At 37.7% G+C, this 14,468-nt stretch overlaps 2 protein-coding genes across 2 annotated transcripts in view; both read right to left on the minus strand.

The window, feature by feature from the left end:
• Positions 1-425: 425 nt before the first annotated feature.
• LOC130216206 (E3 ubiquitin-protein ligase TRIM35-like) lies at positions 426-9,018 on the minus strand. Its single transcript, XM_056448102.1, has 7 exons — positions 7,830-9,018; positions 6,046-7,711; positions 5,818-5,913; positions 3,411-3,641; positions 3,311-3,333; positions 3,108-3,226; positions 426-1,101 (listed from the first exon to the last, which is right to left on the minus strand). Exons 2-7 carry the CDS (start codon positions 6,520-6,522, stop codon positions 590-592), a joined length of 1,458 nt encoding a protein of 485 aa, XP_056304077.1. The 5' UTR covers positions 6,523-7,711; positions 7,830-9,018; the 3' UTR covers positions 426-589.
• A 2,077-nt stretch (positions 9,019-11,095) lies between these two features.
• Positions 11,096-14,468, minus strand: part of mccc1 (methylcrotonyl-CoA carboxylase subunit) — a 26,018-nt gene continuing 22,645 nt past the window's right edge. The window contains exons 16-19 of the mRNA XM_056448101.1: positions 14,197-14,334; positions 12,081-12,188; positions 11,672-11,743; positions 11,096-11,595 (exon numbers count right to left, since the gene is read on the minus strand). Of these exons, the coding sequence (XP_056304076.1) occupies positions 11,470-11,595; positions 11,672-11,743; positions 12,081-12,188; positions 14,197-14,334 (444 nt within the window). The 3' untranslated portion in view covers positions 11,096-11,469. The remainder of the gene's footprint in view (positions 11,596-11,671; positions 11,744-12,080; positions 12,189-14,196; positions 14,335-14,468) is intronic.

The following is a 14,468-nucleotide window of genomic DNA, read 5'->3' on the forward strand; positions in this document are numbered from 1 at the left end:
GGCTGATTTAGAGATCATCTGCGAGTTACATCGACAGAACCAAAACGCAGTCTATGAGTAACGCTAAGCAGAAATAGATTTCTAGAAGATTCCAGTAAATGGTTAAAAGACAGACTGACTTACTACAGGTGAGATTTTACCCATATTTTCATTCATATTTTTACAGTAGACAAATTTTAAGGGATAAATATTTACAGTAATTTACCCAACTGTAATTTTAAGATTTTAAAAGGTGTAGTACTTTTGAAACAAGTAAAGGGAGAGTAAATGATGACAGATTTTCATCTTTGGGTGAACTGACCCTTTAATGTTAAGAGAAGCCGTACTGCTAAATGTATGTTTCTGGAAATTATAGATTTTACAATTCAGGATTAAAGAAAAATAAATAAATCTATTTAAATAGGAATAACAATGAGAGTGTAAAATTGTTTAAAATCTTTCTTAATTTTGATTAATTTGGTGCAACTGGGAAAAAATGTATCTATCAATAAAAATTGTATAGATGTGTGTGTACTGTGTGTGCTGATATTTAGACTTTTACTTTTGTGGTAAAATATAGAGAGATGACGAAAGCAGGAAAGATCCTGAACTACAGCTGTAATGAGTACTGAATACTGGACGGTAAAATCTTTAGAGGGAAAACAAGACTATAATTACTGAAGAAAGGGTAGAGAGTGTGAGTGAAGGTGGTTGTGAAAGTGTGTAGATGTTCATTATTTACAGCATCAGAGAAAGACACTGTTCCTCTGTCATAATCCAGATCAACTCGCACTCGATCAAGAGCCTGATCAACACAAAAGCCAGGCCCTCCAGACCATCCATACTTTACACTCCAGACATCAGAGTTAAAGAAACCCTGTCCCTTTCTCTGGTTTAATGCTGTTGTTACTCCAAGTCTCCAGCAGTCACTCCCTTTAACCTCCACGTCCCAGCAGTGTTTTCCAGAGTTAAATCCCTCTGAACCCAAAACACAACGATAACAGTCAAATCTCTCTGGATTATCAGGAACTGGTTGTTTGTTTCCTCTGTATGTCACGCTGGTCAGCTCATCAGACAGCTCGAGATATTCGTTTGCAGTGTTTGGATCCAGAATGACAGGAGCTGAAGAGACACAATCAACAGCTGCTTTTATTCTCATGTTCATATAATGATCACTCACAGATTATTGTGAATTATGACACTCGTCTGTTGATCAAACACATCAGATATTTTCCTCTCATCACTGTCAGTGTTATTAGTTTTATTATCAGTATTTAATGGCAGCAGAGTCAAACATTAAATGTGGGATTCAGACATTTGTGTCCATCGAGACAAACTGAGATTTTGGAGATTAAAATCAATCGAACTTTATGAATTAAAAAAAAATTACAGACAGTTCCTTCACAGACAGAAAATGAATGGGAAATATGTCAGAGAACCTTTTGGTGTTATAAACCACAAATCATGTGGTGAAAATATGCATTAAATGTGTTTAATTAAAAACGTAAAAATGGTAATAACCAAAACAATATGATTGCAAATAAATATATTGCATTTTGATGCATAAATAAAGATGGATATATATTTTTTCTAAATATAATGTCAGAATATATAAACCAAACTGATCGCACTTTTCTCAGGTTAGCAGCCATGTTCATTTTGAAAGCAGATTTTGATTTATTTTTAATCATATTTTAGTCTTCTGAATTGATTATAGTTTTAGTCTAGTCTAAATCTGCTAACAAAATCCAAAGAGTTTAGTTAAGTCTTAATCTGTTCTTGAAGTCAAACTGATCCCAATGGAATTTTGCTGTATTATTTTTATATAATAAATTAATTTCTGTGAATTTAATTCCAAAACAATCTTTCTAAAATTAATGGCATAGTGGTGTATATATATATATATATACACACACACAGTTGAAGTCAGAATAATTAGTCCCCGCTTAAATTTTTTTCTTTTTTCAAATATTTCCTAAATGATGTTTAACAGAGCAAGGAAATTTTCACAGTATGTCTGATAATATTTTTTCTTCTGGAGAAAGTTTTATTTGTTTTATTTCGGCTAGAATAAAGTTTTTAATTTTTTTAAGTTTTTAATTTTTAAAACAGTTTTAGGGTCAATATTATTAGCCCCTTTAAGCAATTTTTTTGTTAGTCTACAGAACAAACCATCATTATACAATGACTTGCCTAATTACCCTACCTTTAACCTAGTTAAGCCTTTAAATGTCTCTTTAAGCTGTATAGAAGTGTCTTGAAAAATATCTAGTCTAATATTATTTACTGTCATCATTGAAAATATAAAATAAATCAGTTATTAGAAATGAGTTAGTAAAACTATTATGTTTAGTAATGCGTTGAAAAAAATCTGCTCTACGGTAAACGGAAATTGGGGAAAAATAAACAGGGGGCGAATAATTTTGGAGGGCTTATAATTCTGACTCCCACTATATGCATGTATATATATATATAGACCATTTTGAGGGATGTAAACAAAAACAATGGTCCCAACGTATTCCTGTTTTGCATTTTTAATTTCTATAGACTCCAAGAACCAAAAAGAGCCACATATTGATAAATGATGTTATGATAGCTGTTTTAACATTGAGTTATGATCAAATTGCCTCTTGCTACAGTTATGAAATAGTTTGATAACAAGCAGGAAATGTTCATGGGCCAATGACATGACCACCTTGAAATGGTCTATATATATTTATATATATATATATATATATATATATATATATATATATATATATACATATACATATACATATACATATACATATACATATACATATACACATATATATATACATTTCTCATTGAATATGGGTAATATATATTTGTGCATTTGAACAAAACAGATTATTAAACAGATATATTTTTTAAAAAAATATTTCACCAAACATATTTAGAAATGAAAAGATAATACAATAAAATTGTAGATATTTTTTGTTTTTCTTGATTTTTGCTATTTAAAAAAATTATTTCATATTTTTCAATAACATAATATTTTTTTTTGACTATGATCTTGACTTTCTCCAAGCTGAATCAGTCTAGTGCTTCTGTGTGCGTTAAACCTGCTTGATCTCCAATGTGTGTGTGTAAGAGCTCAGACTCACTGTACTGGACAATGTCCTGCATCTTCTTCCAGACTCTGAACGGCAGGTTGCCCAAGTAGCGTGGCACATGAATCAAAGCTCCAGAAGGCATCTGTGGATCCGGCTGAGAGATCTGGACTCTGGAAGAACATTCAGGAGTCAGAACTGCAGTGGCTTTGACTTCAGAAGAACAGAGAGAGCAGAGAAACCAGCAGATCACTCACCTTTTCATTGAGACTGAAAACTCCTGCAGAACAAACACACAACTGATCATCAACAACTCAATCAATCATCAATCAATCAATCACTGATCTGAAACCAGACCTTCAGAAAGCAGACGTCATTGGCTTTCAGCATCTCCTCCGTGTCCTTGATTATGTGTGAAAGAGCTGAGATGTGTCTGTTCATCTCCTCCAGCTTCTTCTTCATCACCTGCTTCTTCTGCTCCTTTTCCTCCCTCAGTGCAGTGATTGTAGCTTCTTCTTCATCTCGGAGAAACTGATGAAGCTTCTCAAACTGCTGTTTAATCTGAAGCTCTGTGTGCTCAGCTTGAGCCTGAAATCAAACCACATTCACTTCAATCATCTCAGACTTATTCTGGAGCAGTACTCTCAACACATCTTCGTCAAATCTCTAAGCCAGTTAAGAGTTGAGTGGCAACGTGTTTGGAGAACCAAACCTCAATTTTTTCCCCTCTCTCCCCTTTTTCTGTCTCTTTTAATTAGGGGTTGGGGGGAATTCTCCCACACTGCTTGAAGAATAAGTTAAATGTACAAACTTTATTCTCACAACCAAATTAAAAGTTATAATTTTAACTTTTAATTTCTGAAGTCAAGGAAAACATGTACCCAGGAAAATGGTTGATCTAACTCTGGGGATTTCATATTTGATAGGACAAACATATGAAGACATTAGTAAAGGCCAAGACACACCAAGCCAATGGCCGGCCGAAATACTTCAGCATCAGGAATCAGGATGTTCAGTCCCACTATATATTAAGCGGCCTTAACTACTGGGTATTTGCATTAAAAAAATAAGTACAATGTAGTTATTGTGTTCATGTCGCATTGCACAACACTTGTAGGATACATTTACATTTAGTCATTTAGCAGAAGCTTTTATCCAAAGCGACTTACAAATGAGGACAAGGAAGCAATTTACACAACTATAAGAGCAGCAGTGAACAAGCGCTATAGACAAGTTTCAGGTGTGTAAAGTCTAAGAAGCAAAGCATTAGTAATGTTTTTTTTTAAAGAGAGAGAGAACAGTTAGTGGTATAGCCAGAGAGGCAGTTAAGATTAGGAAGGAAAGTGGAGACTAAATAGTTGAGTTTTTAGTCGTTTCTTGAAGACAGCAAGTGACTCTGCTGTTCTGATGTAGTTAGGGAGTTCATTCCACCAACTGGGCAGATTGAATGTGAGAGTTCGGGAAAGTGATTTCTTCCCTCTTAGGGATGGAACAACGAGGCGACGTTCATTCACAGAACGCAAGTTTCTGGAGGGCACATATATCTGCAGAAGTGAGAGCAGATAAGAAGAAGCAAAGCCAGAGGTCGCTTTGTAAGCAAACATCAGAGCTTTGAATTTGATGCAAGCAGCAACTGGCAGCCAGTGCAAACGGGTGAGTAGCGGAGTGACATGTGCTCTTTTGGGTTCAGGTAAGGTCCAGGATACAGGTAAGGTTAGGGACAGGTTTGGTCATAAGGGTGGGTGAAGGTGTAATGATGGGTCAACTGTTTTATTATAAATTGTAACTAACTGAACATCCTGATTGGCCTGGAGTAGATGTCTCATGTACTGAAGTATTACATGCTCATATGCAGAAACTCCAGAAAATTACTAGTTAATTTAAAACTTCTCAATGTATTTTCTGGTATTTACCAGTAATTTGTATAAAGTACAATCTGTTTAAGGACACACAATTTCTTGCACTTCAAGAATGCAGTTTTCAGTGCAGGAGATCCTGATTTTCTGCTGCAAAAGACCACAAAGTGTAGCTGTAAGGTTCATTTACAGTGGTGGTCAAAATGACTTTCTGATTGATCTCATTTTGGAAACTGAGGCCCCGTTTACACTAACACGTTTTAGTTTTAAAACGGCGTTTTGGAATGAAAACGATCCGAGTCCACACTAGCGTTTCACCCAGCATTTCTGAACAACTCTGCATTTACAATAAAACAGTGAAAACGCACATCACGTGACCACATACACACTCTGGCATGCACTGCAGAGTGCACATACCCATATGAGAGCTGTGCGCGTCGGACTGTTCATCAAGGATCTACCGCTGGATCCAATCTCACTATATTTGTCGGAACTTACAAGCAGAGGATGCAGGAATGAACTGTGTGTAGGCTACTTAATATTGAGGAAAAAGTCCCAATCAGATAGGTTAACGTCTGCAGCCCGCCTCCGTTTTCAGACGTCTCCGTTTTCCCCCATCCACACTGAGACGGAGCAGCAGCGTTTTAGAATGAAAATTGCCTCTCCATCGTTTCCAAAATACTCTGTTTTCGGGGCTTGAAAACTCCGGCGTAGTGTGGATGGATGGCATAGCCGTAGCAAAACTTGTGCGTTTTAAAACTAAAACATAAACGGGGCCTCAGAGATGTGGATCATACTGCAGTTACTGCAAAACAGTAGGCAATTACACAAGTGGAGAGAGAAAAACTCTCTGCATTTGGACAGCTATAAAATCCCCAACTACTCCTGCAAATGGAGATAATCCTCACCTTGATGTGTTGAGACGTTTTCTTAAATTCTCCATTCATTTCTTCATTACATGTACGTTTCCATCGTAAGGACTTCAGTGCTGTATTAAGCTCCTCCTAGAGGTTACAGTCCAGATATCAGAGAGTGATAATGCATTCAGAAAACACTATATGCAAAATGGTTCAGGAAATACATGTGTAAAATACAACTAATACACGTTTCTATTTTCAGGGATAAATGTGTCTTACCTTATATGATGAAACCACCTCACTGACTGGTCTGAATTTATGATTGTCGTGTTGTTTTGAATCTCTGCACACTAAACACACAGGCTGTTTGTCCTCCAGACAGAAGAGTTTGAGTTTCTCACTGTGTAAACTGCAGATCTCCTCAGATCCTGATGAGCGTCTCTCATTTCTCTCCTTCAGGAACGACTCGCACAAGTTTTTTAAAGCCAGATTAACTGGAGGATCAGTCATTAAGGAGCTTCTCCTGCAGACGGGACACTCCTGAGTATTCTTGCTTCTCCAAAACTGTTGAAGGCACTCTTTACAGAAACTGTGACCACACGACAGAAGAACTGGAGCATTGAAGATTTCATGACACACAGGACAAATATAATCATATTCAGCTGACGAAGCCATTTCCTCTGTTTGAGATCTAGCAATATCAACTTTACTTTCACTTTTTGAATGTTTAAAAAAACCGAAGAAAAAAAAAATCATACAGATCTGCTGCCTTTTAAAAAACTATTTGTTTTTTAATTCCTTTTTTTTCTCTTTGTTCTTCACTGATCAATGATTCCAGTTTAAATTGTAACCAAAAATCCAGAAGAAAGTCAGTTTGACAGGAAGAAGTGAAAGAATGAGTCTCTTCCTGCTAAGTGTTTCAGTGGTTAGAGCCGTGTATGGTCGTCTTTAGGTTGTGAAATAGAGCAACACCGGAACATCAGAACACAATGCAAATTACGCAGATACACAGGATAAAACATGAATAAATTGTATTCCTTTTCAACTCAATTGTCTTCAGAGTCTGTCGTGAACAAATCTTAATGTCAGTGTAGTTTTTCCACATGCTGAAGTCACAGTAATTAATAAATATCTGCATTTGATGCTGATTTTTTGTGTTTTGTAATCATAAAACTAACCAAGGAGACATTCACAACAACTTCCCCATTCTTATAAATAAAAAAATCACTCAATTTATGCACCCTGGTGTCTCAAAAACAGCCCTTACTTTAGGCATTCAACCCGAAGTTCATTCAAATAACCATTTTGAAGTTTCACGACAGACAACAGCGTTATTCAAATTATGCCGATGACAGAGATCCAAAAAAAACTGCATGCCTGACCATTAGTTGGCGCTGTCACTTTTTTTTTTACATTTATTTAGACACTTGCAATGACAAAACAGTGGTATACTGCAGGTGTCTCATGTAATCATATACAACAGGGGTGCCCAACCTTGTTCCTGGAGATCTACCTTCCTGCAGAGTTCAACTGCATCCGTAATCGAACACACTGGTGTTTAATTACTGAGTGCTCCTTTAGATCCTAGTTGATTTAGTTGTGTTTGATATGGGTTGGATCTGAAGTCTGCAAGAAGGTAGATCTCCATGAACAGAGTTAAGTACCCCTGATATACAACCTGATATATAACACAGCCATCTATTACACAATTATCCATCAGCGCAAAAAGTTCTTGCCCTGTCTGCACCAACCCAGCCTCCACTTATGCTGGCTCCAATCAGGCCTACAGCCCTGCCAACTCGACAACACATCTCACTTCTACCGGTCAACCACGTCACCCAAGATCTTCAGCTCCCCGTCTCCACCTTGGGCTCTTCCATCACCTGCTTCTCTGGAGCCAACTACCCTACCTCCTCCATGGGTCCACCTCACAACCATTAAGTCTCTACAGAAAGAAATTGAAGATCAATAGGCTTGTTACCTTATTGGCTCAGGTTGGCTTTTATCTATATTTGCATCATTAATTCTGTGATTGATCCTGTGGTCTGTTGAAGGATGCTAACCTTATCCTGGTTATCTACATCCTGGATCAGCAAATGTGCAATGGACTAAGCCTGGACGTGCTGATTAAAGTCGGTAAAGCCACACTGTTTCTGTTATCCTGGCTTTCTTGTTTTTACTCTTGTGAACGTCTTCACCTGCAACCACAACACAAACACCAGGACCAGGATTATCTCACTTGTCAGTGCTGAAGTAGATCATGATTTGTCTTTGGTGTAGTGGGAAAATGTAGTCTCAGGAAGAATTCAGGTTGAGTTGAGGACAGTTTCTTATAGTTACTTATTGATTTGTTATTATCCACGTTATTTGTACATGTCTCCTCTGTCCTCCATGACCTGTGGTGAGTGTAGTTACCTCATCTCCTTTGTAGATCCCAGTGTACATACAGAAACCACTGTTGTGCAACTCACTACTGCTCTTCATTGTGTTCCAGTGGATGCCTTTTTAAGTTCTGGGTCAGCAGACAACCTCATCTCTGCATCTGTATGTCAACAACTGCAACTCAAAAGAGATTCAGTCAAACCATGTACACAATTCAGTCAATAACTGGACGTCCACCGAAGACAAGGACGACTCTGTTTTGCTCAAGTTCATGTGGAGAATGTACATTGACTGGTTCTGGAGGAATCCACTGCTGGAATAGTGCTTGGGCTTCCAGGACATGGTTCCCATGATCCTTCCATCATATGGTCATCTGGCCAAATATGAAGTGGAGCAAGAACTGTTTCCCTGATCTTCCAAGACCCATCTCATCTCCTGTTGTGATTCCAGTTCATTCCACATCTATTGAAAGTCCTTTAAAGAATCGCTTCATCGACATCCCAAAGGACCAATCCCACTTTGGTGCTGTTTTCTGCCCAAAACAAGCCTTCAGACAACCACCTCATAGACTAAGGGTGCCCAAACTCAGTCCTAGAAGGCCGGTGCCCTGCAGAGTTTAGCTCCAACCCCAATTAGTCACACCTGAACCAGCTAATCAAGCTCTTACTAGGTGTAATAGAAGATTTCTGGCAGGAGTGTTAAAGCAACTTGGAGCTAAAATCTACAGGAGATCGTCCCTCCAGGACTGAGTTTGGGCACTCCTGTCATAGACCACAAGACTGTGCCATAGATCTTCTCCCTAGTGAACCAATGTCCAGAGGAATGATTTATTCTCTTTCCCTTTCTGAACAGAAGACTACAGAGGAGTACATTGAGAAGGATCTACAACAGGGATACTCCACGTCCCCTGCTGCTTCCAGGTTTTTCTGTGTGACCAAGGACAGAGGCTTGAGGCCTTCCACTTAAGGCCAGACGCATAAAATATTACCATCAAATACAAATATTCACCTACCCTCATCCCAGAAGCACTCAAACAAGTGTTGTTACTGATGACCCTGAAGCTTCAATGCGTGAATAATGCATTTAGTGTAATTTACAGTGAAGCCTGGTTTGGAAGCATGTATTGGTTTCCTAGGGTCACATGATCGATGACAAACAAAACCTCGCTTTCTGTCCAATTTCACTTTGCAGATCAGAAGATTCAAACCCCAGATTGTGCTTACTGGGTTATCGTCTGCTTGATGTGATTGTGATGTGAGTGCTGGACTTCAAAATGTAATCAGTATATTGCCTTATTTTCACACGATGTCCTTATTCACTATGACGTGCGTGTGGATTAGCCACCATTAGCTCATATTGAATCATATAAGCATGTATTATATTCTATTGTCACTTTAATGCATAAATTAATTTAATAGACAAGTTAAACACAAACATGTAAGGCTTTTAAGCACTAGATGGCGCAACAGCTTTAAAGAGACATAATCTTCACCCTACTGGATCAGGAGTGTGTAAAATCCCATTAGAATACATTGGGGAAGAAGTGGACGGTTGTTTTTGCGATCCCTACAGGCCACTATGAGTATTTAGTCATCCCATATGGACTTGTCAACGCCCCTCTGTATACCAAGCGCACATTAATGAGGTGTTCGGGGAGTTTATCCACTGCTTTTCTACCGGTGTACATTGATGACATCCTGATCCACTCCTGGAACAAGACTGAATCTTGCAGACATTCATGATTTTATTCTTGACTAATGTGTGCACTTTTATTATTCTTGCATTATTTTGTTTTATGTATATTCTCAAATTATTTCATTTCGGCATTATTATTCTGGAACTGTTGTTTCAACTTTATTCTCTGTATTTTTCCATGTTTTGACTAATATTCTTGAATTATTTTGCTTATACTTTATTATTCTCTCTCGACTTTATACTCAGATTATTTAGTTTTGACTTAGATTCTTGAATTATGTGGAATCAACTGTATTCTCAAATATACTTATTATTTTTTATTTTCTTATAAGTTATTTTATTTTTTGATTTTATCAAGTTATTTTATTTTGACTTTATTATTCTTGAAATGTTAACTTTATATGAGAATAATAAAGTCGAAACGAAATAAATCAAGAACAACTTATTTTCTTTACACTATTAGTCTCAACTTAATTTCTTTCAACTTTTTTTATCCGCAGTTTTGTTTATACTTTTTTATTCTCAAATATGGCTTGTGTGACTCTAAATATAGAGTCTATAAATATTTCAATAAATATTTTCTTTAATTTTCTATCAATATTTCAACTTTAGACACTGCCTCTTTAAATGTTTTGTTTTTATTATTATCAAATTATTTTATTTCAACTATATTGTTTTTATTTTATTCTCAGATCATTTTGTTTCAGCTTTTTTATTCTCTAATAATTCTGACAATTATTCTTGTAATGTTTTGACTCTTGAATTATTTCTTTTTCCAGCATGGTATTCTTGAAATTAACACTATATTCTCAAATTATTTTGTTTCAACTTTATTATTCTCAATTAATTTTTTCCATATTCTTATTTTCAAATAATTTTGCTTCCACTTTTCTTTAATTCTCAAATACGGCTTTTATGACCTCTTGATGTTTCTGTTTCTCGTCGTCTTTGTTTTTGTCTAAATGTTATGTTTTGTCTTTATTATTCTCTAATTATTGGTTTTGACTTTTGTTTGTTAATCTCAAATTATTATTATTTTTTAAACTTTTTTCCTTGAAATGATTATAATTCATTATTAATGAAATGTTTCAACATTTGATGCCACTGTGACGACCCCTTATAAATAAGGGACTACGCTGAAGCAAATGAATTAATTAATGTGTCGACATATTTATTTTCGAAATGTTTTGTTTTATATTTATTCTTCAATAATACTTAGTTTCGAATTGATTGTTAAAGACAACTCAAGAAATAGAAAAGAAATCTTTAATGATTAAGTGTAAGTCGTTACAGATTCTTGTCAAACCAACATCAAGGCACCTTGTTCACCACAAATCAGTGTTAACCAATCCTTTGATATTGGTAATAAGTATGGGGCAGACAACAACATCAGAGAGATGGTTTTGTTTAAATGTGTGTGGTTATTTTTGTGTACAAAATAATTACTAAAACACTAAATAATCAGGAAAATCCACACAAAGCAAGCTACAAGTGACACCAAATGCTTTTACATAATCAAAACGGTTTTAAGTGAGCTTCTTAAATCTCTAAAGGTCCAAAGTAAAGTGTAGTGCTTCACTAGATTTTAATGAGGATCGATCTGAGTGTATTTTTCATGGTGTGTCTTTACTCTTCTCCAGCGGCCTCCTCTTCCTCCTCCATCTCCACCAAAGCTGCATGTCTGCTGGCCTGCGAGCCCTCCTTGAAGAACACCTTCTTGATGACGCCGGCTTTGGGTGCGCGGATGGTGTGCTGCGCAGAGAGAAAGACCCGTCAGCTGTGATGCAAACTATCAAGTGCACTGACTGAGAAAGAGATGGAGCCTCACCTCCATTTTCATGGCAATCATCACCATTAATGGATCTCCTTTCTGGACTGAGTCTCCAGCCTTGACTAAAACCTACAGACAGATTCGCAATTCAGTGACACACACAAAAAGACAGGGGGTGAAAACATTTGAACAGACTGAAGATGGTAAATTTTTCTCATTTTGCCTAAATATAATCTTTTTATTTGATGCCGTCCTTCAGAAGCTACAAAGCATGCTTAAATGTTTCTCAGGAAACACAGTAGGTTACATTTGCCCTGATCTTCAACTGTTTTCACCCCGCCATGCTCTTAACCTTGATCCCTTTTATTTTGGTGAAAATAAGGAGCATTTCGTATATTCTGAAAGGTACTGTATGTTTTACTGTATGTGTCACAATGTGTTTTCATGCTAACTACAGTATAAATACCTTTTCTATAGTGCCGGTCATGGGTGCAACAGCGCCACCCTGTGCACTGGAGCCACTGACACCTGCCAGAAACTTGGGCACTGGGACGTCCACTTGCGCACTTCCTTCCTGGAAGAATACAACAATACACACATTAGCTTCACATGGGGAAGGAGAAAACTGTACATCAATATTGAATCAATACATCAATAACACAGCCTTTGCTCAATACTTTGTTGATGCACCTTTGGCAGTGATTACAGCCTCAAGTTTTTTTGAATATGATGCCACAAGCGTGGCACACCTGTCTTTGGGAATTTTTGCCCATTCCTCTTTGCAGTAACTCTCAAGCTCTACCAGGTTGGATGGGAAGCGACGGTGTACAGCCATTTTTTAGATCTCTCCAGAGATGTTCAAAAGGATTTATGTCTGGGCTCTGGCTGGGCCACTTAAGGACATTCACAGAGTTGTTGTGAAGCCACTCCTTTGATATTTTGGCGGTGTGCTTTGGGTCATTGTCCTGCTGGAAGATGAACCGTCGCCCCAGTCTGAGGTCAAGAGCACTCTGAAGCAGGTTTTCATTCAGGATGTCTCTGTACATTGCTGCATTCATCTTTCCCTTTATCCTGACTAGTCTTCCATTTCCTGCTGCTGAAAAACATCCCCACAGCATGATGCTGTCACCATCATGCTACACTGTAGGAATGGTATTAGCCTGGTGATGAGCGATGACTACTTTTCTCCAAACGTTACGCCTGGCGTTCACTCCAAACAGTTCAATTTTAGTCTCATCAGACCTGAGAGTTTAGTTTCTTATGGTCTGAGAGTCCTTCAGATGCCTTTTGGCAAATTCCAGGCGGGCAGTGGCTTCTGTCTGGCCACTCTACCATACAGGCCTGATTGGTCGATTGCTGCACAGATGGTTGTCCTTCCGTAAGGTTCTCCTATCTTTACAGAAGAACGCTGGAGCTCAGACATGACCATCGTTATTGATCACCTCCCTGACTAAGGCCCTTCTCCCCCGATGACTCAGCTTAGATGGCCGGCCAGCTCTAGGAAGAGTCCTGGTGGTTCCAAATATCTTCCACTTACGGATGATGGAGGCCACTGTTCTCATTGGAACTTTCAGAGCAGCAGAAATTTTTCTGTAACCTTCCCCATCCTTGTGCCTCCAGACAATCCTGTCTCAGAGGTCTACAGACAATTCCTTTGTCTTCATGCTTGGTTTATGCTTTGACATGCACTGTCAACCCTGGGACCTTATTTAGACAGGTGTATGCCTTTTTAAATCATGTCCAATCAACTGAATTGACCACAGGTGAACTCCAATGAAGCTGCTGAAATATCTCAGGAATGATCAGTGGAAACAGAATGTACCTGAACTCAATTTAGAGCTTCACGCCAAAGGCTGTGAATACTGATGTACATGTGATTTTACAGCTTTTTTATTTTTAATCAATTTGCAACAATTTCAAAAACTCTTTGTTCACATTGTCATTATGGGGGATTGTGTGTAGAACGTTGAGGAAATAAAGGAATTTAATCCATTTTGGAATAAGGCTGTAACATAAACAAATGTGGAAAAAGTGAAGCGCTATGAATACTCTCGGTATGCACTGTATATTGAAATGGGGGACAACAATAAATGGTTGTATGAATGCTGTAATATTTAAATAATTTTCTATTAAAAATACATGAAGGTCATGTGACCATCACGAAGAACGCAGCATCTCATTTCTCACAGGACGCGTTCTGTGTTCTCACGGTCTCCTTAGTTTGATCTTCCGAGATGACCTGGCAAGACCGCTCTTCACAAGAACGCAGGTCCATTCTCTGCGTTCTTGGAATTGAGAAACAGCCAGGTCTTCTTAATTAAACACACCTGATTCAGATCATCAGCTCATTAGCAGAGACTGAAAGACCTCTAAAAGGTGTGACAAACAAACAAGACATGCAGTGCTGGTGATCCTCCAGGAATGTGGTTGAGAAACAAAATAAGTCTTTTAAAGTGTCTCCAGATACAGAAAACTGGTATGATAAAAGAAACAAGTTTAAAACAATGTGTTTTACATTTATGATGATATTATAATTCTGTCAATTCAGAGCAGCTTCTCCTTTCAGTAAAAGTGAAACCCACCATAGAAAAGATGTGTACGGTGTTGTCCAGGATGACCAGTTTGGGTCGGGACAGAACTCCATTGACTGAGCAGCACAGGTACGTCACGTCCCCCTCCAGCTGGAGCTCTCCTGATACAGCAAACACCTGACCACCAGTCTAACACACAACACACATATATATGTACAGTTAATGTCTGAATTATTCGTCCTCCTGAATATTTGTCCTCCATTTTCTGTTTACCGCAGAGCAGATTTTTTCAACACATTTCTAATCATAATAGTTTTAATAAC

Source organism: Danio aesculapii, chromosome 22, assembly GCF_903798145.1.
Source record: "Danio aesculapii chromosome 22, fDanAes4.1, whole genome shotgun sequence".
Taxonomy (NCBI): domain Eukaryota; kingdom Metazoa; phylum Chordata; class Actinopteri; order Cypriniformes; family Danionidae; genus Danio; species Danio aesculapii.

Excerpts from the sequence above, each read along its gene's own strand:
- LOC130216206 (XM_056448102.1), bottom strand. The coding sequence starts at position 6,522 with ATGATTTTTTTTTTCTTCGGTTTTTTTAAACATTCAAAAAGTGAAAGT. Across the intron at positions 3,642-5,817 it reads AAACGTCTCAACACATCAAG|GCTCAAGCTGAGCACACAGA; the intron begins GTGAGGATTATC and ends GTTTGATTTCAG. Across the intron at positions 1,102-3,107 it reads GCAGGACATTGTCCAGTACA|CTCCTGTCATTCTGGATCCA; the intron begins GTGAGTCTGAGC and ends GTGTCTCTTCAG.